Source organism: Bubalus kerabau, chromosome 4 (assembly GCF_029407905.1).
Source record: "Bubalus kerabau isolate K-KA32 ecotype Philippines breed swamp buffalo chromosome 4, PCC_UOA_SB_1v2, whole genome shotgun sequence".
Taxonomy (NCBI): Eukaryota; Metazoa; Chordata; class Mammalia; order Artiodactyla; family Bovidae; genus Bubalus; species Bubalus kerabau.
Genome location: NC_073627.1, coordinates 63,585,731 through 63,609,965, shown reverse-complemented (window position 1 = coordinate 63,609,965; position 24,235 = coordinate 63,585,731). Strand labels below are relative to the sequence as shown.

General features: G+C 37.9%; 1 protein-coding gene across 1 annotated transcript in view; it reads right to left on the bottom strand.

The window, feature by feature from the left end:
- CA10 (carbonic anhydrase 10) overlaps positions 1–24,235 on the bottom strand; it is an 841,230-nt gene that overhangs the window by 501,455 nt on the left and 315,540 nt on the right. Inside the window, exon 5 of the mRNA XM_055577599.1 lies at positions 391–533. Within this exon, the coding sequence (XP_055433574.1) occupies positions 391–533 (143 nt within the window). The remainder of the gene's footprint in view (positions 1–390; positions 534–24,235) is intronic.

Sequence of the window (24,235 nt, the reverse complement as noted above, 5' to 3'; positions counted from 1 at the left end):
TGTATGATTTTACTTTTGATAAAAAGATTTTCACTTTGTTGAGGTTAAAAGAAGCCCCAGTAAAGAGGTTTCTGAGAGAAAGAATTTCCCAGCATGATATTTAGGGGCAGCAAACACTGTTTTCTGACTTTCCTTCATGGGCTTCCAAGGGATAGGACTTCAGGAAACATCCAGGAAGTACAAGGAAGTAATCAGAAACATGGAAATTGACTGTGTAGCGAGAAAAAGCATGATTAAGACATATTTGTTAGCAATAGACCTGAAGTCTGTGATATTACTCCTGGGTGGAAGGACAAACTCATCACAGAGATCAAGGACTAGAAGTTTGGCTTTCAGAATCAGCATCTCCCCTATCCTCAACTTCACAATGGAAGCAACATGGCTACTTACCTTCCTGCCCCCAGTGTTGATGCGAAGGGGTGTTAGAAAGGGATCAAAGATCATATGACTAGTCTCTATGTTGACTGGTGACTGCCGTTTCCCCACAGAGCAAAGATTCCAAGCTGAGTTCACCAATCCCCAGAAAGAAGGAACTAGAAACAGGGAAAAAAAAAAAAAAAAAGTAGAATCAAGCTGGGTGGAAGGCTGGGGAAACAATGTAATAAGAACTATGGCATGAAAGTCATAAAATCACAGAGCCATACAATGTTCCCCACCCATAGACATCCTTGGGTGTCATTATGGCAGTTTCCTAGCCTGAATCTTGGTCAGCTTCTCTAAGTCTTACCTTAATGATGTCTTAAGATCAGAGATTCTTATTTCAGACTCATTTATCCTATGGCCTCTTTGATGGGTACAGTCAAAATTAATACCTTAATAAGAAGATGGCATAGATCAGCCACATCATCTGTTCATAGATTTATGTTTTTTTTTTTTCCTAAGTCGCTTCAGTCGTGTCCAACTCTCTGCAACCCCATAGATGGCAGCCCACCAGGCTTCATCGTCCCTGGGATTCTCCAGGCAAGAACACTGGAGTGAGTTGCCATTTCCTTCTCCACTGGTCATATTGAGGTGCACTAAATATTTAGCAACTCCTAGCTGATACTTTGCTTCTTTGTTTGACAGGAATGATATAGGAATCAACCTTGTCCTAGAAAGCATTCAACATATACAAGGCATTATTCTATATGTTGTCAAGACCAAACTGAGGCAGTGATTATTTTATGTACCCCCAGAATATCAGGGGGCTTCCCAGGTAGCTCAGTGGTAAAGAATCCACTTGCCAACACAGGGACTCAGGTTCAACTCCTGGGTGAAGAAGATCCCCTGGAGGAGAAGATGGCAACCCACTCCAGTATTCTTGCCTGGAGGATCCCATGGAGGGAGGAGACTGGCAGGGTACAGTCCATAGGGTTGAAAAGAATCAGCCACAACTAAGCAACTGAGCACGCATACATGCAATCAATGCCAAACAACAGCTTGGCAACTTGACTTAATGTAACAGCAGATGAATGATGTGTTCATTGATAAGCAGAAAAGGAAGGAATTGAGTGCTGAATGGAAATATCTGAAAGGAAATCATCCACTTATTTTTGGTGTCATATTAAAGAATCTATTAAATACATTTCTGTCCTATTTCCAGTTATATTTTACTCTTTTTAAGAAAGTTAGCAGAATAGTAGTGTAGCTAGCCTACTAATTTTATATCAGTGATGATCAGAAGCTGTTACTTCAACCTTTCCCTGCCCCCTTAGTATCTCTTTGGATCCATGCGTCATGTCTCTGACATTATATGGTCATCATTCATTCATCCACCTCCCACATCCATCAGCAGTACAGTGAACTATTATTGCATGTCCATCGCTGGGTTAGGTTGAATTTTGAAGGCAGATACATGTAAGAACAATTACTGCACTGGGGGTAGGGAACAGTATGCAATTAGGTCACGTGTGTATAAAACTCTAGAAGAGGAGCACCAAAGCCTGCAGCAGAGGAAGTAAAGAACATGAGCCTAATAATATAGAGCCACAACCCTCTCAAAAATACCTACTCTCTCAGGAACTCAAACTAAATACAGCTGCTTAATTTACAGCAGTCATCATTCCTTCCCATGTCATGGGTGAAGAAAACAGGCAAGAGAGGAATGTGGCAAATATCTGCCAAAGATACTGTGAAAGAGAAAAGTATTGGGCTGGACAATATGTCTAATCTCATCTAAATTCAAAATTCTATAACCCTTTTAACTGTTACAGCAATTAGTGTGTAGAAGTGGGAGAAGAGATAAAAACAATTCCCTTAGAGCCTTAGAAGAATGAGTCAACATCAAAATTAGGTGGACTTTATTGTGAAATATGGCAAATAACTATTTGGATAAACCATGGTAATAAGCCTCTGGTAGCTCCATTCCCTTCAGTTTAAAAAGTTTCAATTAACTTTCCAGTTATAGCAGATTTTCAAAATGGCAGCAATGACCAGTTTCAGAAGGAGAAAGAGAAGGACAAGGAGGGGAAGAAGCAGATAGGCGAATATGTACATGTTGTTCCTTAGCACTTTCATTTCCCATCATTATTTAAGTTATGTTATCACTGCAAGTCACTTTATCATTAGAAGGTACCATGACCCAGCAAAATTAAAATTTTAAGGAAGCTCTTGCATTAAAAATATGTTTGAAAAAATATAAACTATCATCTCTAAAATGCTCTTTTATTTTTTTTAATTTTATTTTATTTTTAAACTTTACATAATTGTATTAGTTTTGCCAAATATCAAAATGAATCTGCCACAGGTATACATGTGTTCCCCATCCTGAACCCTCCTCCCTCCTCCCTCCCCATACCATCCCTCTGGGTCGTCCCAATGCACCAGCCCCAAGCATCCAGTATCGTGCATCGAACCTGGACTGGCAACTCGTTTCATACATGATATTTTACATGTTTCAATGCCATTCTCCCAAATCTTCCCACCCTCTCCCTCTCCCACAGAGTCCATAAGACTGTTCTATACATCAGTGTCTCTTTTGCTGTCTCGTATACAGGGTTATTGTTACCATCTTTCTAAATTCCATATATATGCGTTAGTATACTGTATTGGTGTTTTTCTTTCTGGCTTACTTCACTCTGTATAATAGGCTCCAGTTTCATCCACCTCATTAGAACTGATTCAAATGTATTCTTTTTAATGGCTGAGTAATACTCCATTGTGTATATGTAAAATGCTCTTTTAAATTCACTGAATTTTATATTTATTTCTCAATCATTTCAAGATTATTATAAAAATAAAGCCTCCATCAGTGCATATTCCTACCTGTTTTCATCAGCGATGTACATAAACAGGGCCAATGTGAGGATCCTGGGGATATATTCATGGCACTGCCACAAATTAGCTGTGTTACCTTAGATAGTCATTTACTTCTTAGGCCTTTGTTGTTATCTCTGGCCTCAGACATAGGCTGAATAATAGACTCCTCCAAAGATGTCCACATCCAAACCCCAGAACCTGTGAATGTGTCACCTTATGTTGTAAAATATACTGGGAAGAAATTACTAAAACTAATTAATCAATTATAAATTGTTACTAATAAGCATCTTGAGATGCATAGATTACTTGGATTATCTGGGCCCAACAAAATAACAAGGGTCTATTTTCAGAGAGAGGTGTAGAAAGGTCACAGATACAGAGAAAATATTTAAGAATGAAAAGAGAGGTCAGAGAGGTCAGCAGAGGAGTTAGAAACATGAGCCAATGAACACAGTTGGCCTCTACAAGCTGGAATGGGCAAAGCAACAGATTCTTCATCTAGAGACTCCAAAAGGAATGCTGACCAGCCTGATGACACTGAGACTCATTTCACACTTCTCACCTCCAAACTTTAAGATAATACATTTGTGTTGTTTTATGTCACTAAGTTGCTATTATTTGTCAGAAACACAACAGGAAACTAATACAATTCCCTTTCCTATGATTTCTTAGGAATCTTCCTTGGAAGGCAGATGTGTATGATCAACATAGTAACAGCTGGTACATATTGCATTTTCAATACTCTCATGAAAATTATTAACAAAAATAATCCAACCCCATAAATGCATTGTGCTGCTTTTTTATGGCAGTTTGGGTGGGCAGATGCTACTGTGTTTCTTTCTTTCTTTTTTTTTTCTTTAATTTATTTATTTTAATTGGAGGCTAATTATTTTACAATATTGTATTGGTTTTGCTATACATCAACATGAATCCTCCACGGGTACACACGTGTTCCCCATCCTGAACCCCCCTACCACCTCCCTCCCCATCCCATCCTTCTGGGTCATTCCAGTGCACCAGCCCTGAGCACCCTGTATCATACATCGGACCTGGACTGGAGATTCATTTCACATATGATATTATACATGTTTCAATGCCATTCTCCCAAATCATCCAATCCTCGCCCTCTCCCACAGAGTACAAAAGACTGTTCTACACATTTGTGCCTCTTTTGCTGCCTCGGCATACAGGGTTATCATTATCATCTTTCTAAATTCCATATATATGTGTTAGTATACGGTATTGGTATTTTTCTTTCCGGCTTACTTCACTCTGTATAATAGGCCCCAGTTTCATCTACCTCATTAGAACTGATTCAAATGTATTATTTTTAATGGCTGAGTAATACTCCATTGTGTATATGTACCACTGCTTTCTTATCCATTTGTCTGCTGATGGGCATCTAGGTTGCTTCCATGTCCTGGCTATTATAAACAGTACTGTGATGAACATTGGGGTACACGTGTCTCTTTCAATTCTGGTTTCCTTGGTGTGTATGCCCAGCAGTGGGATTGCTTGGTCATAAGGCAGTTCTATTTCCAGTTTTTTAAGGAATCTCCACACTGTTCTCCATAGTGGCTGTACTAGTTTGCATATCTACCAACAGTCTAAGAGGGTCCCCTTTTCTCCACACCCTCTCCAGCATTTATTGCTTGCAGACTTTTGGATAGCAGCCATTCTGATTGGCATGAAATGGTAACTCATTGTGGTTTTGATTTGCATTTCTTTGATATTGAGTGATGTTGAGCCTCTTTTCATGTGTTTGTTAGCCATCTGTATGTCTTCTTTGGAGAAATATCTGTTTAGTTCTTTGGCCCATGTTTTGTTTGGGTGGTTTATTTTTCTGAAATTGAGCTGCAGGAGTTGCTTGTATAATTTTTGAGATTAATTCTTTGTCCATTGCTTCATTTGCTATTATTTTCTACCATTCTGAAGGCTGTCTTTTCACCTTGCTTATAGTTTCCTTTGTTGTGCAGAAGCTTTTAATTTTAATTAGGTCCCATTTGCTTATTTTTGCTTTTATTTGCTATATTCTGGGAGGTGAGTCATAGAGGATCATGCTGTGATTTATGTCAGAGAGTGTTTTGCCTATGTTCTCCTCTAGGAGTTGTATAGTTTCTGGTCTTACATTTAGATCTTTAATCCATTTTGAGTTTATTTTTGTGTATGATTTTAGAAAGTGTTCTAGTTTCATTCTTTTACAAGTGGTTGACCAGTTTTACCACTTGTTAAAGAGACTGTCTTTTCTCCATTGTATATACTTGCCTCCTTTGTCAAAGACAGGGTGTCCATAGGTGTGAGGATTTATCTCTGGGCTTTCTATTTTGTTCCATTGATCTATATTTGTGTCTTTGTGCCAGTACCATACTGTCTTGATGACTGTGGCTTTGTAGTAGAGCCTGAAGTCACGTAGGTTGATTCCTCCAGTTCCATTCTTCTTTCTCAAGATTGCTTTGACTATTAGAGGTTTTCTTTGTATTTCCATACAAATTGTGAAATTATTTGTTCTAGCTCTGTAAAAAATACCGTTGTTAACTTGATAGAGATTGCATTGAATCTATAGATTGCTTTAGGTAATATACTCATTTTCACCATATTGATTCTTCCGCTCCTTGAACATGGTATATTTCTCCACTGCTGAAGGAAATAAAAGAGGGCACTAATATATGGAGAAATATACCATGCTACTGTGTTTCATTAATAAACTTCACACCCCAAAAGTACCCCCACAAAAACACAGTGGAAGTTCTATACGAATATTTGATTTGCTTTTAAATTGGGCATGGCATTCTTTATGACAAAAAGTTTCAGGGTTTTATACATCCACTTCACTGCTAAAGCCTGTTTGCCTTGTTCTAACTACATGCTTAGACAATTGAGAATCACTCTTGTTCAAGTGTACCATTAGCTTCATTCCTGAAAGGGTATCAAAGTTTATTTACCATTGGATTACTCATTTTAAGTCAGCCAGAAATTAATGATCTTTCAGAAACCAAAGCCACCTTAGAGGTCATCTAATCTAAATGGCTACAATGAAATGAAAGCCATAAGGGGAGAGAATGTCCTCAGCTCAAAACCAAACAGCCAGAGAGAGGCAGGGAAGGACAGAGTAAGCATCAGTACTCAGGTCTCAAGACTCAAACTGCTTGAAATCCCTTGGTACCTAGCAGTTTTCATACATGAGCAGATTACCAGAATCAGGGTTTCAGTGTTAAGTTGTTGTTATGACCATTGTAAAACTTTTGCTGCCATTTCTTTTTTGGTAAAGCAAGAGGAACATTAATGTCTAGACTCCAGTTGAAATCAATTTAAAGTGCAAAAGTTCAAATCAGTTGCTTTACATATCAATCATTCCAAAAAAAGTTTAGGACTTTAGAAAACCATTCTACTGTAGGTGGGTAGAATAAGCTTTTGTTTCATGCAAGAAAAGATGTTTTTCATCTTCAGGGCCCCAATAAGACCTAATGGGGATAACTGCTCATGAAGAGCTGGACTGATGAAAGAGGTCAATGCTCTTAGAATCACTGTATGTGTTGAGACATAATTAATGTGTCAAACCAGTCCAGGGACCTCAGGTGAAAAAAGGACCTAGAATAGGTCTACAAATGTGGTGTATCTAGGTTCTAGGGAAATGCTATAAGAGGAAGGCTGTGAAAACAGAACAAGGGGTGCCCATACTTATTCAGTCCAGTTGCTCAGTAGTGTCCGACTCTTTGCGACCCAACAAACCATGCAAACCAGGCCTCCCTGTCCATCACCAACTGCCAGAGTCCACCCAAACTCATGTGCAATGAGTCAGTGATGCCATCCAACTATCTCATCCTCTGTTGTCCCCTTCTCCTCCTGCCCTCAATCTTTCCCAGCATCAGGGTCTTTTCAAATGAGTCAGCTCTTTGCATCAGGTGGCCAAAGTATTGGAGTTTCAGCTTCAACATCAGTCCTTCCAATGAACACCCAGGTCTGATATCCTTTAGGAAGGACTGGTTGGATCTCCTTGAAGTCCAAGGGACTCTCAAGAGGCTTCTCCAACACCACAGTTCAAAAGCATCAATTCTTCGGTGCTCAGCTTTCTTTATAGTCCAACTCTCACATCCATACAAAACTACTGGATAAACCATAGCCTTGACTAGACGTAACTTTGTTGACAAAGTAATGTCTCAGCTTTTTAGTATGCTGTCTATGTTGGTCATGACTTTTCTTCCAAGGAGTAAACGTCTTTTAATTTCATGGCTGCAATCACCATCTGCAGTGATTCCGGAGCCCAGAAAAATAAAGTCAGCCACTGTTTCCACTGCTTCCCCATCTATTTGCCATGAAGTGATGGGTCTGGATGCCGTGATCTTAATTTTCTGAATGTTGAGCTTTAAGTCAACTTTTTCACTCTCCTCTTGCACTTTCATCAAGAGGCTCTTTAGTTCTTCTTCACTTTCTGCCATGGAATGAGCCTGTGGATTTTACCTGCAGAGCAAAGCGGGGCAAATGAACTAAGGCTTCAAGATTCAGAGTAAGAAACTCTCCCTCAATGGATTTGTGCAGAGCTCTCAGTTATCCCCAGACTTTTAATACTTAACTATGCTCCATATTTTTGATCCTTCAGGTTTATAAACACCTGATATTACCCTTGGAAAGAGAAGTGTCTTTGTAGAATGCTAGGAGAGTTTCTATTTCCAAATTTAGAGACTCACCGCTGAATTATTTTTCTAACTCCCATGGTTGTCCCAGTCAAAATTTTAATTTTCTGCCATTTTTATTTTGTTATTTATTTTTTAATTAATTTTATTTTACAATATTGTATTGGTTTTGCCATACGTTGACTTGAATCCGCTATGAGTGTACACGTGTTCCCCATCCTGAACCCCCCTCCCACCTCCCTCCCTATCCCATCCCTCTGGACCATCCCAGTGTACCAGCCCCGAGCACTCTGTATCATGCATCAAACCTGGATTGGAGATTCATTTCACATATGATATTTTACATGTTTCAATGTCATTCTCCCAAATCATCCCATCCTTGCCCTCTCCCACAGAGTCCAAAAGACTGTTCTATACATCTGTGTCTCTTTTGCTTCCTCGCATACAGGGTTATTGTTACCTTCTTTCTAAATTCCATATATATGTGTTAGTATACTGTATTGGTGTTTTTCTTTCTGGCTTACTTCACTCTGTATAATAGGCTCCAGTTTCATCCACCTCATTAGAACTGATTCAAATGTATTCTTTTTAATGGCTGAGTAATACTCCATTGTGTATATGTACCAATCGCTTTCTTATGCATTCACCTGCTGATGGACATATAGGTTGCTTCCATGTCCTGGCTATTATAAACAGTGTTCTGATAAACATTGGGGTACACGTGTCTCTTTCGATTCTGGTTTCCTCAGTGATTATGCCCAGCAGGGGGATTGCTGGGTCATAAGGCAGTTCTATTTCCAGTTTTTTAAGGAATCTCCACACTGTCATGCATTGGAGAAGGAAATAGCAACCCACTACAGTGTTCTTGCCTGGAGAATCCCAGGGACAGGGGAGCCTGGTGGGCTGCCATCTATGGGGTTGCACAGAGTCGGACATGACTGAAGTGACTTAGCAGCAACACTGTTCTCCATAGTGGCTATACTAGTTTGCATTCCCACCAACAGTCTAAGAGGGTTCCCTTTTCTCCACACCCTCTCCAGAATTTATTGCTTGTAGACTTTTGGATAGCAGCCATTCTGACTGGCGTGAAATGGTACCTCATTGTGGTTTTGATTTCAATTTATTTGATATTGATTGATGTTGAGCATCTTTTCATGTGTTTGTTAGCCATCTGTATGTCTTCTGCCCTTTTTAAAAAAGCATCAGTCATTATGGCTTATTGGCTATGGAGGTGTCCTTTTCTAGCCTGACTAATACAACTTACTTTTGAGGAAAATGTGAACGTAAATAAAGTAAAATAGAGTGAAAATTAATTAGTGGACAACTTGTCTGAAATGTCTGAATGGCATCATCTCTAGAATCCTTTTCACACAATCTTTTAATTTACATATAAACTAGAACACACACCAGACTTAGAAAGCTTTGCAAATTAATTTTCACAGAGCCTAAACAAATGGAACTTAACCGCTTCATCACAGCTATTTGTTATCTTGCCAAAACATTTTCCTGTGTTAATGCTGTCGTTGTATCATAAACTACAAATTCCAATAGTCTCTTGGCTCTGGATCTAGTGAGCTATACAGGATGTGCAGTGACTATGATCTCAGCTGCTTAAAGCATGAGTCTTGGAAAACTCAAAGTGAAACCTATCAGCTGCTTTTTCAAAAACAAGTGAAACAAAAAGCTCAAGTTAGTTTATTAACGCATCATGGTAACTCCCAGGTAAAACCAAAAGTCTCCCACTAGAAAGAAATAGCTTGAGAGAACAATTAACTAGAGGGATTAATTCTGATAGAGTTAAAATTTATCTTGGTGGCATTTTTATCCTAGAAAAGAATCTCTAAACTCAGATTGAGCTTTTAGGCATCCTCCTTATTCATCTGTCCTGAATTGTCATTTGTCATTTCAGCAGAATTTCCAGAGACCCTGCTGTTATGGTAGGAGTTTGGCATTTGGAATTAATTTATGGAATTTATGGGACTCACTAAATTCTATGGAAATGAAACAGACTCAATTGAAAAGTGTTTATTGGCAACCTATTATGTGCCAAGCATTAGGCTTGATACTGAGAATTCCTGCAGCAAATATTTACTGAGGAACTATGCTATACGCCAGGCAATGTCATAATTGCTGGGTAGTCAGCAATAAATAAAACAGATATGGCTCCTGCTCTCATGATCCTGCCATCTAGTGAGGAATATGGGAGATATTGTTCATCTTATTGTTTATCTCCAAGTTTATATATGCATATACATGTAATCAGAACTACTTGCAAGTATGTTCTAGAAACAAAACAGTTATGAATTATATAATAGATTATGGATAGGGGAGATAACCTAGATAGAATGGTAAGAAATAATTTATTTGGAAGTGACATCTAACAGACTCTCAAAGGACTGAGAGCAGTTACTCTTGGAAGAATGGCAGGGGAGAGGGTGTTCAAAGCAGAGGAGAGGTACAGGTCTTAGCAGAGAAGAGACTGATGTGTTCAAGCAGTGGAGAGGAAGTCAGTTAATCTGAACTTTATGAGCCAGATGAGAAGAAAAATAAGATGAGATAAGTTTGGCCGGGGAGACTGGGGACAGGGATTTGCATTTAACAGGGACAGGGATTTGTATTAGAAAGCAACCAAGAATTTGGGCCAAGGGAGTGTTATGGTCTGATTTATGAAGTAAACACATGTATCCACCTTGGTTGGAATACAACCAAGAGTGAGCTTGATGACCCTTGGAGTAGTTTTGAATAGGAAAATAATTGGTTTCTAAGCAACAGTTGGGTTTTTATGAGAATTTAACTCTATCACTTTTTTTTTTTAATTTTAACTTGAAGGCACGCTAATTGAATGTTTTAAAAACACTTCTCTTCAACACATGTGCCCATAAAGCAGCATTTTCCCATAAGCCAAATAGAGCATTACAAGTAATCATTTGAAGCAAGGGATGAAGAGATTCAACTAAGAAAACCTTCTTTTGCTTTCAAGCAATAAACTAAGTCCTCAACTTTTCAGCCAAAGGAAAGCAAATGAAATTTGGTAAAATGAATACTGGCATAAAACATATTTTCAGTGAATTCAATCTTACAAATAAAGACTCCATTTCAATACAGCAATCTCCATTTTAGGATTACAAAGCATATGCATATATTTTAAATAAGAATTTTTCTTTGCTTTTTCCTCACCAGAGTTGATTTATGGTCCCTCTCCTTATTCTTAACTGTAGTAAATCTCCATTTTGAGCCATTATTAATAAGCATGTTTGACATGCTCACTGCTGCAGGTTTTGGCCGCTTCGTATTTTAGATTTATATAATGAGGGGAACTGGCTTTGAATAATTCCTTTGCTACTGGACTCTTCTCCACTGTTGGGATGTTGATGCAAATTACATGGAGGGCTTCTAACTAGGGCTTCCCCTTCTCTCATTTGGGAGTCTCTAAAGTGTTGAAAATATTCTACTCAATACCATTCATTTAAAATGGTATTCATCTAAAAATTATGGAACATCTCCAATGAGCCAGTGTTTTTTTTTTTTTTTTTTTTTTTTTTAATGCCCCTACTCTAATGGAGACCTTTAATGGTGGGAAGATAGGCAAGCTAACAAATCATGTTATAATAAAATATGTTATAATTAGGCACGTGAATATTAAAATCTAAATAGAGACAGGGGAGTAAACTGACTCTGTCCTTCCCTAAAGTTCGGCATTAGCCTTTCTAGCAGGAGACATTTGGATTCATCCAAATGTATGAATAGAAGCTGCAAGCCATGCAAGTCTTATACTAGTTAAAAGATGAACGTTTTCTTAGAAACTGAGAGAAATTATTGCTGGAATTTGAATAACTATTATGCAGGGAGATTTTAAGCCATTGAATCGTCTGACTTCTCCAACTTGGAGTTTTTTTATTGTATAGGAGAAAGACTATGAGCTACCATATCCTTAACAGCTGGTTGGGAAGAGAAGAAGCTTTCAGACCCCCACACAACCCAACCTGAATTCAGAGTAAGAACCAGTGTAGGTCATAGGATTGGTCACTTAATTTCATACTTTTGATGGGCCATATGAAATTAATTATTATAACTCTTAATGTCTAGATGAATGAAGGGAGTGAACAGTGATATAGGTTATCCTAAATGGTTTTATCATCAAAGAAAATAATTTTAATTTAGCTTTAGAATTTGTTGAATAATTTGTTTGCACAGTGGCTTCAACCATTCATTGAGATTAGTTCTAATACGGTAACTGGCTTGCATCCCTGAAAACACATCAACAGAGAGTTAAGTAAAAGGAAGAGGGGAGTTTTCCTAGCTCTGTGCTAGGAATTAGGTATATATTATTTTCCTTAATCCTCCCCACAGAAAAAATCTTATTTTGCTTAATCCTCCCCACAATTCTGTGAGATAATATGATTTCTATTTTTCAGATGAGAAAAAATAAGACTTAAAGAGGTTATGTGACTTTCCAAGACCATTTAGGCAGTAAGTAGATGCTGCTGTTGTTTATTTCTGTCCAACTCTTTTGTGATCCCATGGACTGTAGCCAACCAGGCTTCTCTGCCCATGGGATTTCCCAGGCAAGAATACTGGAGTGGGTTGCCATTCCCTTTTGCAATCCAGTAAGCAGAGGGACTAGAATTTGAGATTAGGTTTTTTGTCTAAGATAAAGAAATAACCAGACAGACAAAGGAACCAAAGTAATGCTTGTGTAGTAACATGTGAAACAATACACAGGTGTATAAAACAGGTAATCATCTCCCTCTTCTTTCTTCCAATGTCAATCATGAGGTAATTAGTGTGAACAATTTAACATCTTTCACCATGCTCATACAAACACATTCAAATACATATAAATATGGAGAATTTCCACTTATAAAAAAACATTTTGCTTCAAGTAACAATATGCATGTCCTCCATGTGTAAGAGCTACAGAGTTACTCATCTATGTATAAAGCTACAGAGCTTTCATAGGTTGAATATACCTTACTTTTCTAAACCCATTTCATAGATGAAAGACATTAAGATTACTTCAATTTTATTTTACTATGAAAATTAATGCTGCAATAAATACTTTCAAATATACTTTTCATATTAGTAGTATTTTTTAGTCAAAGTATGTTGTTGTTATTCAGTTGCTAAGTCATGTATGACTCCTTGTGACTCCATGGACTGCAGCACACCAGGCTCCTGTGTCCTCCATATCTCCTGGAGTTAGCTCAGATTACATCCATTGAGACAGTGATGCTATCGAGACATCTCACGCTGTGTCACTCCCTTCTTCTTTTGCCTTCAATATTTTCCCAAAGTATGCACATGCTTTATTTTAATAGATGTTGCCTCATAACTTTAAAAAATACTGGCAGTTTCTATGAAAACTTGTGTTCCTATCATCTACATTTCCCCATAATCACCATGACCCTAAATGCTATTTGCTTGTTTATTTTATTTATTTATTTTTTTTGGGGGGGGGGAGTTGCATTTTTTTCTTCTTTAAAAAAAAAAAAAACTTTAGAGGAAAAATACTTTATAATATTGTGATGATTTTTGTCACACATTAACATGAGTTGGCCATAGGTATACATATGTCCCCTCCCTCTTAAACCTCCATTCCAAGTCCCTCCCAATCCCAACCCTCTAGGTTGTCACCGAGCACCTACTTTGGGTTCCCTGCATCATACATCCAACTCCCACTGGCTATCTATTTTACATATGGTAATATGTATGTTTAAATATTGTCTCTCAAATCATCACACCCTCTCCTCGCCCCTCTCCTTTGCTGCCCTCTAAGTAAGATTTTATGGCAGAAAGTGAATAGGAACTAAAAAGCCTCTTGATGAAAGTGAAAGAGGAGAGTGAAAAAGTTGGCTTAAAGCTCAACATTCAGAAAACTAAGATCATGGCATCTGGTCCTATCACTTCATGGCAAATAGATGGGAGAAAGGTGGAAACAGTGTCAGACTTTATTTTAGGGGGCTCCAAAATCACTGCAGATGGTGACTGCAGCCATGAAATTAAAAGATGCTTACTCCTTGGAAAGAAAGTTATGACCAACCTAGACAGCATATTCAAAATCAGAGGCATTACTTTGCAAACAAAGGTCCATCTAGTCAAGGCTATGGTTTTTCCAGTAGTCATGTATGGATGTGAGAGCTGGACTGTGAAGAAAGCTGAGGGCCGAAGAATTGATGCTTTTGAACTGTGGTGTTGGAGAAGACTCTTGAGAGTCCCTTGGACTGCAAGGAGATCCAACCAGTCCATTCTGAAGGAGATCAGTCCTGAGTGTTCTTTGGAAGGAATGATGCTAAAGCTGAAACTCCAATACTTTGGCCACTTCATGCGAAGAGTTGACCCATTGGAAAAGACCCAGATGCTTGGAGGGATTGGGGGCAGGAGGAGAAAGGGACAACAGAGAATTAGATGGCTGGGTGGCATCACCGACTCGATGGACGTGAGTTTGAGTGAACTCCGGGAGTTGGTGATTGACAGGAAGGCCTGGTGTGCTGCAATGAATGGGGTCGCAAAGAGTCGGATACGACTGAGCTACTGAACTGAACTGAACTGAGGTAAGATCCTCAGTACTATTTTTCTAGATTCCATATATGTGTGTTAATATACCATGATATTTGTCTTTCTCTTTCTGATTTACTTCACTCTGTATACTGCTGCTGCTGCTGCTAAGTCGCTTCAGTCGTGTCCGACTCTGTGCGACCCCAGAGACGGCAGCCCACCAGGCTCCCCTGTCCCTGGGATTCTCCAGGCAAGAATACTGGAGTGGGTTGCCATTTCCTTCTCCAATGCATGAAAGTGAAAAGTGAAAGTGAAGTCGCTCAGCCATGTCCGACTCATACAGACCCCATGGAGTGCAGCCTACCAGGCTCCTCCATCCATGGGATTTTCCAGGCAAGAGTACTGGAGTGGGGTGCCATTGCCTTCTCCATCACTCTGTATAATAGGCTCTATTTGTTTGTATATTTCGTTGTGGCAATCTAACAGGAAGCATGGAATTTCACTGATTTAATTTGCTTTCCTTAACTACTGCCCAGGATGAGTATCCTGTCATATGCTCTTTAATTATTTTCATTTCTCTTTTGATAATATTCTTCATGTATTTTTCTCTGGACTATTTATGCTTTTATGTGATTTTTACCTATCATTTGGATTCTAGAAATAATAGACCTCTGTCACATGCTATAAATATTTTCTCCTAGCCTATTACCTAATTTGGTTATCTAGAGATTTTTAAAATTTTATATGGTTGGCTTATCCATCTATTTGTGAATAAGATTCTGTGTTTTCTGTATTATTTCATATTGCATAATCATCTAGAGTATATAAGCATTTTTCTTTCTTTCTTTTTGATTGATTCTTATTTTATTTTTTGTTTATTTTTAAATATAAATTTATGTATTTAAATGGAGCTTAATTACTTTACAATATTGTATTGGTTTTGCCATACATCAACATGATTCCACCACAGGTATACACGTGTTCCCCATCCCGAACCCGCTTCCTTCCTCCCTCCCTTTACCATCCCTCTGGGTCATCCCAGTGCACCAGCCCCAAGCAACCAGTATCATGCATCAAACTTGGACTGGCGATTTGTTTCATATATGATATTATACATGTTTCAATGCCATTCTCCCAAACCATCCCACCCTCTCCCTCTCCCACAGAGTCCAAAAGACTGTTCTATACATCTGTATCTCTTTTGCTGTCTCGCATACAGGGTTATTGTTACCAACTTTCTAAAGTCCATATATATGTGTTAGTATACTGTATTGGTGTTTTTCTTTCTGGCTTACTTCACTCTGTATAATAGGTTCCAGTTTCATCCACCTCATTAGAACTGATTCAAATGTATTCTTTTTAATGGCTGAGTAATACTCCATTGTGTATATATACCACAGCTTTCTTATCCATTCATCTGCTGATGGACATTTAGGTTGTTTCCATGTCCTGGCTATTATAAACAGTTCTGCGATGAACACTGAGGTAAAGATGCTTAACATCACTCATTATCAGAGAAATGCATATCAAAACCACAATGAGGTACCATTTCACGCCAGTCAGAATGACTGTGATCCAAAAGTCTACAAGCAATAAACGCTGGAGAGGGTGTGGGGAAAAGGAAACCCTCTTACACTCTTGGTGGGAATGCAAACTAGTATAAGCATTTTTCTAAATGTTAAAAATATTTTATTGTTATAATTTCTACAATTTTATCTTATACTATGATACAGGGGTTTAAGATTTTTCCCAGATATAAAGTGAATAAGCCATTATTATTAATTAAATAAATGATCATTTGTGACCAAATTGAGTGTTACTTTTATCACATATTAAGTTTCCATACACATTACATTAGATTTTTTCCAATTTTTCTGGATTATCCAAACTATATTTATATTCCTATGTTAGTGCCATATTGTTTTGAGCATAGTAAAATTTAAGACCATTTATGAGATCAGGCTTTCTGCTCTCTTTCCCCCTGCTACCTCTAAAGGCCCATAAATGTTCCAGGGAAACTTGCTATAATTAGTGACTCTAGAAACTTAACTACTCTAAATTCTGAAAAATTTACCAACATGCTGTTGGACAACTATTCCATATAAATTCAAACATCTGGTGAAACACTTAAAATCCTGCAAAACATGTGGATATCTCAGAATACAGTGCCCTTTACCCATATCTAATTGAGTGCCCTATATCCATATCCATATTGTAGACTTTCTCTCCCTCTAATTCTCACTCTGTCTTTATGTATGCATAAAGTTACCTATTATACACATGTCAAAAGTTGGCAAATTGTGAGAGCTCTGCTGCTCAGATGCGTGTGAAGATGAGTAATCATTTGCAAATCAGTGTGTTCACATTCACATAATCTTACAGAAATCTCAAGCAGTTTCAGTCTGTCTTGACTTTGGCAGGTATTTAAGGCATTTTCTTTACCATTTGCAAAAGTAAGGGCTTTATTATCTTCATAATGCATCAGGAAAATTAATCTTCATGCCATCACTGAATCCTGGGACCCAAATACAGTAGAATCAGTCACTAAACAGGGAACACAAACACACAAATGATCTGTTGGTCTTTTCCCAGTTCTGCATTGGGATGGATTGTTCAATAAGCCTGCATGTATTTTCTGTTGAGATTCTAGATTTAGCTTCTATAACATAGTGACTTCTACCAACACGTTTAACTTCTCTTCTTAACATTCCTATTTGACTCTTGATCACCATGCTGCTTATTAGCAAGCAAGAAAACACGCAGGCATTTCACTAGCTATAGATCTCTATCATCCCCAACAATCTTATCAAAGATCAAATCTGGGTGAGTTCTCCGCTTTGGAATGATTCTTGTCCAACCTAGGTACCACTAGCCTAATCCAGATTCCCAATGCCGTGTACTTTACTTTTTGCAATAATTCCTTAGATAAATTCCCCAACTCCAGGGAATGTTCCACATCACAAATGGCATGAGCTGAGCATACAAGGAAGAACCATGACTGGAAAATGGGCTAAATCTGTGATTCACAACAGAACTTAGTACACAATAAGATCAATATAATATTACTGTTACCTTTAGCTCTAGAAATCTGATTCTGTGCCATCATTACACTCTCAGTTCCCATTCCAATGCTTGGCACACACAACAATTCAACATCTACTTAATAGAGCAGAGAGAATGAAAACCACAATCACACACACACATACAAAAAATCACATGGTTCACAGCTATATGTAACTTCATGAAACTATGAGCCATGCTGTGTAGGGTCACCCAAGATAGATGGGTCATGATGGAGAGTTCTGACAAAATGTGGCATATTGGATAAGAGAATGGCAAGCAAATTCTGCATTCTTGCCTTGAGGACCCAATGAACAGCATAAAAAGGTAAAAAGATACGACACTAAAAGACAAACCTCCAGGTCAATATGTGTCTTACATGCTACTGGAGAAGAGCAGACAAATATCTCAAGAAGGAATGAAGAGGCTGAGCCAAAGCAGAAACAGCCAGTTGTGGATGCATCTGGTGGTGAAAGTAAACTCTGAGGATGTAAGGAACAATATTACAAAAAACCTGGAATGTTAGGTTCATGAATCAAGGTAAATTGGAAGTGGTCAAAAAGGAGATGGCAAAAGTGAATTTTGACGTTAGTCATCAGTGAATGAAAGTGGATGTGAATGGGCAAATTTAAAGCATATGAACATTATGTCCAATACTGTGAGCAAGAATCACTTAGACAAATTAGAGTACCCATCATAGTCAGCAAAAGAGCCTGAAATTCAGAACTTGGGTGCAATCTCAAAAAAAAAAAAAAAAAATGACAGAATGATCTTGGTTCATTTCAAAGGCAAACATTCAGCATCACAGTAATCCAAGTTTATGACCCAATCACTAGTGCCAAGGAATAGGAAGTTGAATAGTTCTAAGCAGACCTAAAAGATATTCTAGAACTAACAGCAAAAAAATTGTCCTTTTCATCATAGGGGACTGGAATTCAAAAGGAGGAAGTCAAGGAAGGCAAGTCTGGCCTTGGAGTACAGAATGATGCAGGGCAAAAGCTAATAGAGTGTTACCAAGAGAATGCCCTGGTCATATCAAACACTCTCTTCCAACAACACAAGAGATGACTCTACACATGGACATCACCAGATGGTCAACACTGAAATCAGATTATAGTTTTTGAAGCTGAAAATGGAAAAGCTCTATACAGTCAGCAAAAACAAGACTGAGAGCTGACTGTCACTCAGATCATGAACTTATTGCCAAATTCAGACTTAAATAAAGTACGGGAAAACACTGGGCCATTTAGGTTGACTTAAATCAAATTCCTTATGGTTATACAGTGGAAGTGACAAGTAGATTCAAAGGAATAGATCTGATAGACAGAGTGCCAGAAGAAATATGGATGGAGGTTTGTAACATTGTACAGAAAGTGGTGATCAAAACCAGCCCCAAGAAAACGAAATGCAGAAAGACACAATGGTTGTCTGAGTAGGTCTTACTATAGCTGAGAAAATAAGAGATGTGAAAGGCAAAGGAAAAAAAAAAAGGAAAGATAAACCGATCTGAATGCAGAGCTCCAAAGAACAGCAAGGAGAGATAAGAAAGGCTTCTGAAGTGAACAGTGCAAAGAAATAGAGAAAAGGAATAGAATGGAACAGACAAGATCTCTTGAAGAAAATTAGAAAGATACCAAGGTAACATTTCATGCAAAAAATGGACACAATAAAGGACAGAAATTATATGGATGCAACAGAAACAGAAGCTATTAAGAAGAGGTGGCAAGAATACACAAAAGAACTATGCAGAAAACATCTTAATGACCCAGATAGCCACAATAGTGTGATCACTCACCTAGAGCTGGACATCATGGAATGTGAAGTCAAGTGGGCCTTAGGAAGCATTACTATGAGCAAAGCTAGTGGAGGTGATGGAATTCCAGCTGAGCTACTTCAAATCCTAATGGTGATGCTGTTGAAGTACTGCATTCAGGAAATTTGTAGGAAATTTGAAAAACTCAGTAGTGGCCACAGGACTAGAAAAGGTCAGTTTCCATTCCAATCCTAAAGAAAGGCAATGCCAAAGAATGTTCAAACTACCACAGAATTGCACTCATTTTACATGGTAGCAAGGCAATGGTCAAAAACCTTCAAGCTAGGCTTCAACGATATGTGAGACAAGAACGTCTAGATGTACAAGCTAGATTTAGAAAAGGCAGAGGAACCCGAGGTCAAATTCCCAATATCTGTTGCAGCACAGAAAAAGCACTGGAATTCAAGAAAACATCTACCTCTGTTTCAATGACTATACTAAAGCCTTTGACCATGTGGATCACAACAAACTGTGGAAAATAATTAAAGAGATGGGAATACTGGACCACTTTACCTGTCACCTGAGAAACCTGTATGCAGGTACAGAAGCAATAGTTAGAACTGTATGTGGAACTATGGACTGGTGCACAACTGGGAAAGGAGGGTGTCAAAGCTGTGTACTGTCATCCTACTTATTTAACTTCTATGGAGAGTACACCATGCAAAGTCCAGGATGGATGTAGCTCAAGCTGGAATCAAAATTTCTAGGAGAAATATCAAAACCCTCAGATATGCAAATGACACCACCTCTCTGGCAGAAAGTGAAGAACTAAAGAGGTGAAGGTGAAAGAGAAGAGTGAAAAAGCTGGCTTAAAACTCAACATTCAAAAAGCTAAGATTATGGACTCTTGTCCCATCACTTAAAGGCAAATAGATGGTAAAAGAATGAAAACAGTGACATACTTTATTTTCTTGGGCAAAAATATCACTGTGGACACTGCCATGAAATTAAAAGATGCTTCCTCCTTCAAATAAATGTTATGGCAAACCTAGACAGCATATTAAAAAGCAGAGATATCACTTTGCTGACAAATGTCCATATAGACAAATTTAAGGTTTTTCCAGTACTCATGTACAGATGTGAAACCTGGACCAGAAAGAAAGCTTTGCACTGAAAAACTGATGCCTTCCAACTGTGGTGTTGGATAAGACTTTTGAGAGTCCTTTGAACAGCAAGGATATTAAATCAATCAATCCTAAAGGAAATTATCCCTGAATATTCATTGGAAGGATTGATACTAAAGCTGAAACTCCAGTATTTTGGCAATCTGATGCAAAGAACCAACTCATTGGAAAAGATCCTGATGCTTGGAAAGATTGAAGGCAGAAGGAGAAGGGGATGACAGAGAATGAGATGGTTGGATGGCATCACTGATTCAATGAACATGAGTTTGAGTGAACTCTGGGAGATAGTGAAGGACAGGGAAGCCTGGCATGCTGCAGGCCATTGGGCCACAAATAGCCAGACATGTCCCCATTCTTCAGCTGCTGTTCTGTTCTACAGGTCTATGAGTTTGAATCTTTAGGTTTCACATTTTTATTCTTTGTCTCTTGAGCTTCTCTGATCAAATCATTTACATTCTACAATTGCTAATTTGAATTCTAGTTCTTCCATAAATCATCCTTTACTGGTTAAGTCATCACTCTAGATTTCTAGAGAAGCTTGTAAGATGCCACATAATTTCACATTTAATTATACATGGTTATATTGTTCAATGTTTTGTAAATTTATTAATAGAATTTACTAAGTACAAGTAAGCACCTCAAGATCAGAAACTTAGACATAGCACAGCACCTGATTATAGGGCCTAGGCCTATAAAATAGAATTCATGAAGTGATCAAGATTAAATCTCTCGAATTTTTTAAATAACTTTATTGGAGTAAACTTGATTTATATTATTATGTTAGTTTCAGGTATACAACAAAGTGAATCAATTATACATATAACCATGTTTTTTAGATTCTTTTCCCATACAGTTCATTAGAGTATTGAATAGAGTTCCTTGTACTATACAGTATGCTATTATTTTTTATCTATTTTAGATATAGTACTCTGTATATATCAATCCCAATATCCCAAATCATCCCTCCTCTCTTTTCCCCCTGGTAACCATAAGTTTGTTTTGTGACCCACTGTTTTGCAAATAAGTTCATTTGTATATTTATTTTAAAAAATCTGTATAATTTTATGTTTGTCTTTCTCTGAGTTACTTCACTCAGCATAACCATCTCTAGGTATATTCCTGTTGCTGCAAATGGCATAATTTCATTCTTTTTTATGGCTGAGTAATAGTCCATTGCATACATGTACCACAGCTTCTTTTTCTCTGTATTTTGAGTAAATTTATTTATTTTTTATTGAAGGAAAGTTGTTTTACAATATTGTGTTGGTTTCTGCCAAACATCAACATGAATCATCTATAGGTGTATATATGTCCTCTCCTTCTTGAACTTCTGTCCCATGTCCCACCCCTTTAGGTTGTCACAGAGCACAGGCTTGAGCTCGCTACATCATATAGCAAATCGCCAGTGGCTACATATTTTATATATGGTAATGTATATGTTTCAATGTTACACTTTCAATTTGTCCCTTCTCTCCTTCCTCCACTGTGTTCACAAGTCTGTTCTCTATGTCTGCGTCTCATCCCATTGCTTCCTTGCAAATAGATTCATCAGTACAGTCTTTCTAGATTCTATATACGTGTATTGAAATACGACATTTGTTTTTCTCTTTCTGACTTACTTCACTCTGTATAATAGGGTCTAGGTTCATCCATTTCATTGAAACTGATCCAAATGTGTACCTTTATATGACTGAGTAATATTCCATTGAATATTTGTACTACATCTTCTTTATCCATTCATCTGCTGATGGACAGCAAGGTTGCTTCCATATCCTAGGTACAGTAAATAGTGCTGCAATTAAAATTGGGTTACATGCATCTTTTTCAATAATGATTTCCCCAGGGTGTATGCCAAGTAGTGGAATTGTTGGGTCATATGGCAGTTTTATTCCTAGCTTTTTAAGGAATCCATACTGTTTTCCATAGTGGCTGTATCAGTTTACATTCCCACGAAAAGGGTAACAGCATTCAATTTTCACCACACACTCTCCAACATTTACTGTCTCCAGATTTATTGATCATGGCCATTCTGACTGGTGTGAGGTAATACCTCATAGAAATCTTGACTTGCATTCCTCTAATACTGAGCAATGTTGAGCATATTTTCATGTGTCTATTAGCCATATGTATGACTTCTTTGGAGAAATGTCTGTTTAGGTCTTCTATTGATTTTTTTAACTGGGTTGTTTGTCTGGTATTGAGCTGCATGAGCTGCTTATGTATTTTGGAGATTAACCCTTTATCAGATGTTTCATTTGCTATTATATTCTCCCATTCTGCCACAGCCTATGGCAGAAAGTGAAGAACTAAAGAGCCTATTGATGAAGGTGAAAGAGGGGAGTAAAACAGTTGGCTTAAAATTCAACATTCAGAAAACTAAGATCATGGCATCGAGTCCCATCACTTCATGGGAAATAGATGGGGAAGCAATGGAAAGAGTGACAGGTTTTATTTTTTTCAGCTCCAAATCACTTTGGATTGTGACTGCAGCCATGAAATTAAAAGACGCTTGCTCCTTGGAAGAAAAGCTAGGACCAACTTAGACAGCATATTAAAAATCAGAGACATTACTTTGCCAACAAAGGTCCATCTAGTCAAAGCTATGTTTTTTCCAGTAGTCATGTATGGATGTGAGAGTTGGACAATAATGAAAACTGAGCACCGAAGAATTGATGCTTTTGAACTGTAGTGTTGGAGAAGACTCTTGAGAGTCCTTTGGACAGAAAGGAGATCCAAAGGAGATCAGTCCTGGGTGTTCATTAGAAGGACTGATGCTGAAGCTGAAACTCCAATACTTTGGCCACCTCATGTGAAGAGCTGACTCATTTGAAAAGACCCTGATGCTGGGAGGGATTGGGGGCAGGAGGAGAAGGGGACGACAGATGAGATGGTTGGATGGCATCACTGCCTCAATGGACACGAGTTTGAGTAAACTCTGGGAGTTGGTGATGGACAGGAATGCCTGGCGTGCTGCAGTCCATGGGGTCACAAAGAGTCGGATATGACTGGGCGACTGAACTGAACTGATTCTGAGGGTTGTCTATTCACGTTGTTTATAGTTTCGTTTGTGGTGCAAAACCTTTTATGTTTAATTTGGTCCCACTTGTTTATTTGCTTTTTGTGTTTTTGTTTGTTTTCATTTCCATTATTCTAGGAAGTGGGTCATGGAGGATCTTTCTGTGATTTACATAAAGGAGTGTGCTGCCTATATTCTAGGAGTTTTACAGTATCTAGCCTTATATTTAATCTTTAATCCATTTTGAGTTTATTTTTGTGTATGGTATTAGGAGGTGTTCTAGTTTCATTCTTTTACATGTAGCTGTCTATTTTTCCCAGCATCACTTAAGGAAGAGTTTGTCTTATCTCCATTGTATATTCTTCAATATTTTGTCAAAGGTAAGTTGTCCATAGTAGCATGGGTTTATCCCTGCACTTTCTATCTTGTTCCATTGGTCTATATTCCTTTTGTGTGTGTGTGTGTGTGCCAGTATCATACTATCTTGGTGATAGGAGCTTTACAGTATTTATCTGAAGTCAGTAAGGTTGATTCCTCCAGCTCCATTTTTCTTTATCAAGATTGCTTTGGCTATTTGAGTTCTTTCCTGTTTCCATAAAAATTGTGATTTTTTTTTTTTTTTTTGCTCTAGTTATGTGAAAAATACCATTGGTGGTTTGAAAGGCATTGCATTGAATCTGTAGATTGCTTTGGGTAATACAGTCATTTCACAATATAGATTCTTCCAATCCAAGAAGATGGTGTTTCTCTCCATCTGTTTGTGTTGTCTTTGATTTTTATTGATTTATTTATTTTCCATCAATGTCTTATGGTTTCTACATACAGGTCTTTTGGTTTTTTTAGGTAGGTTTATTCCCAG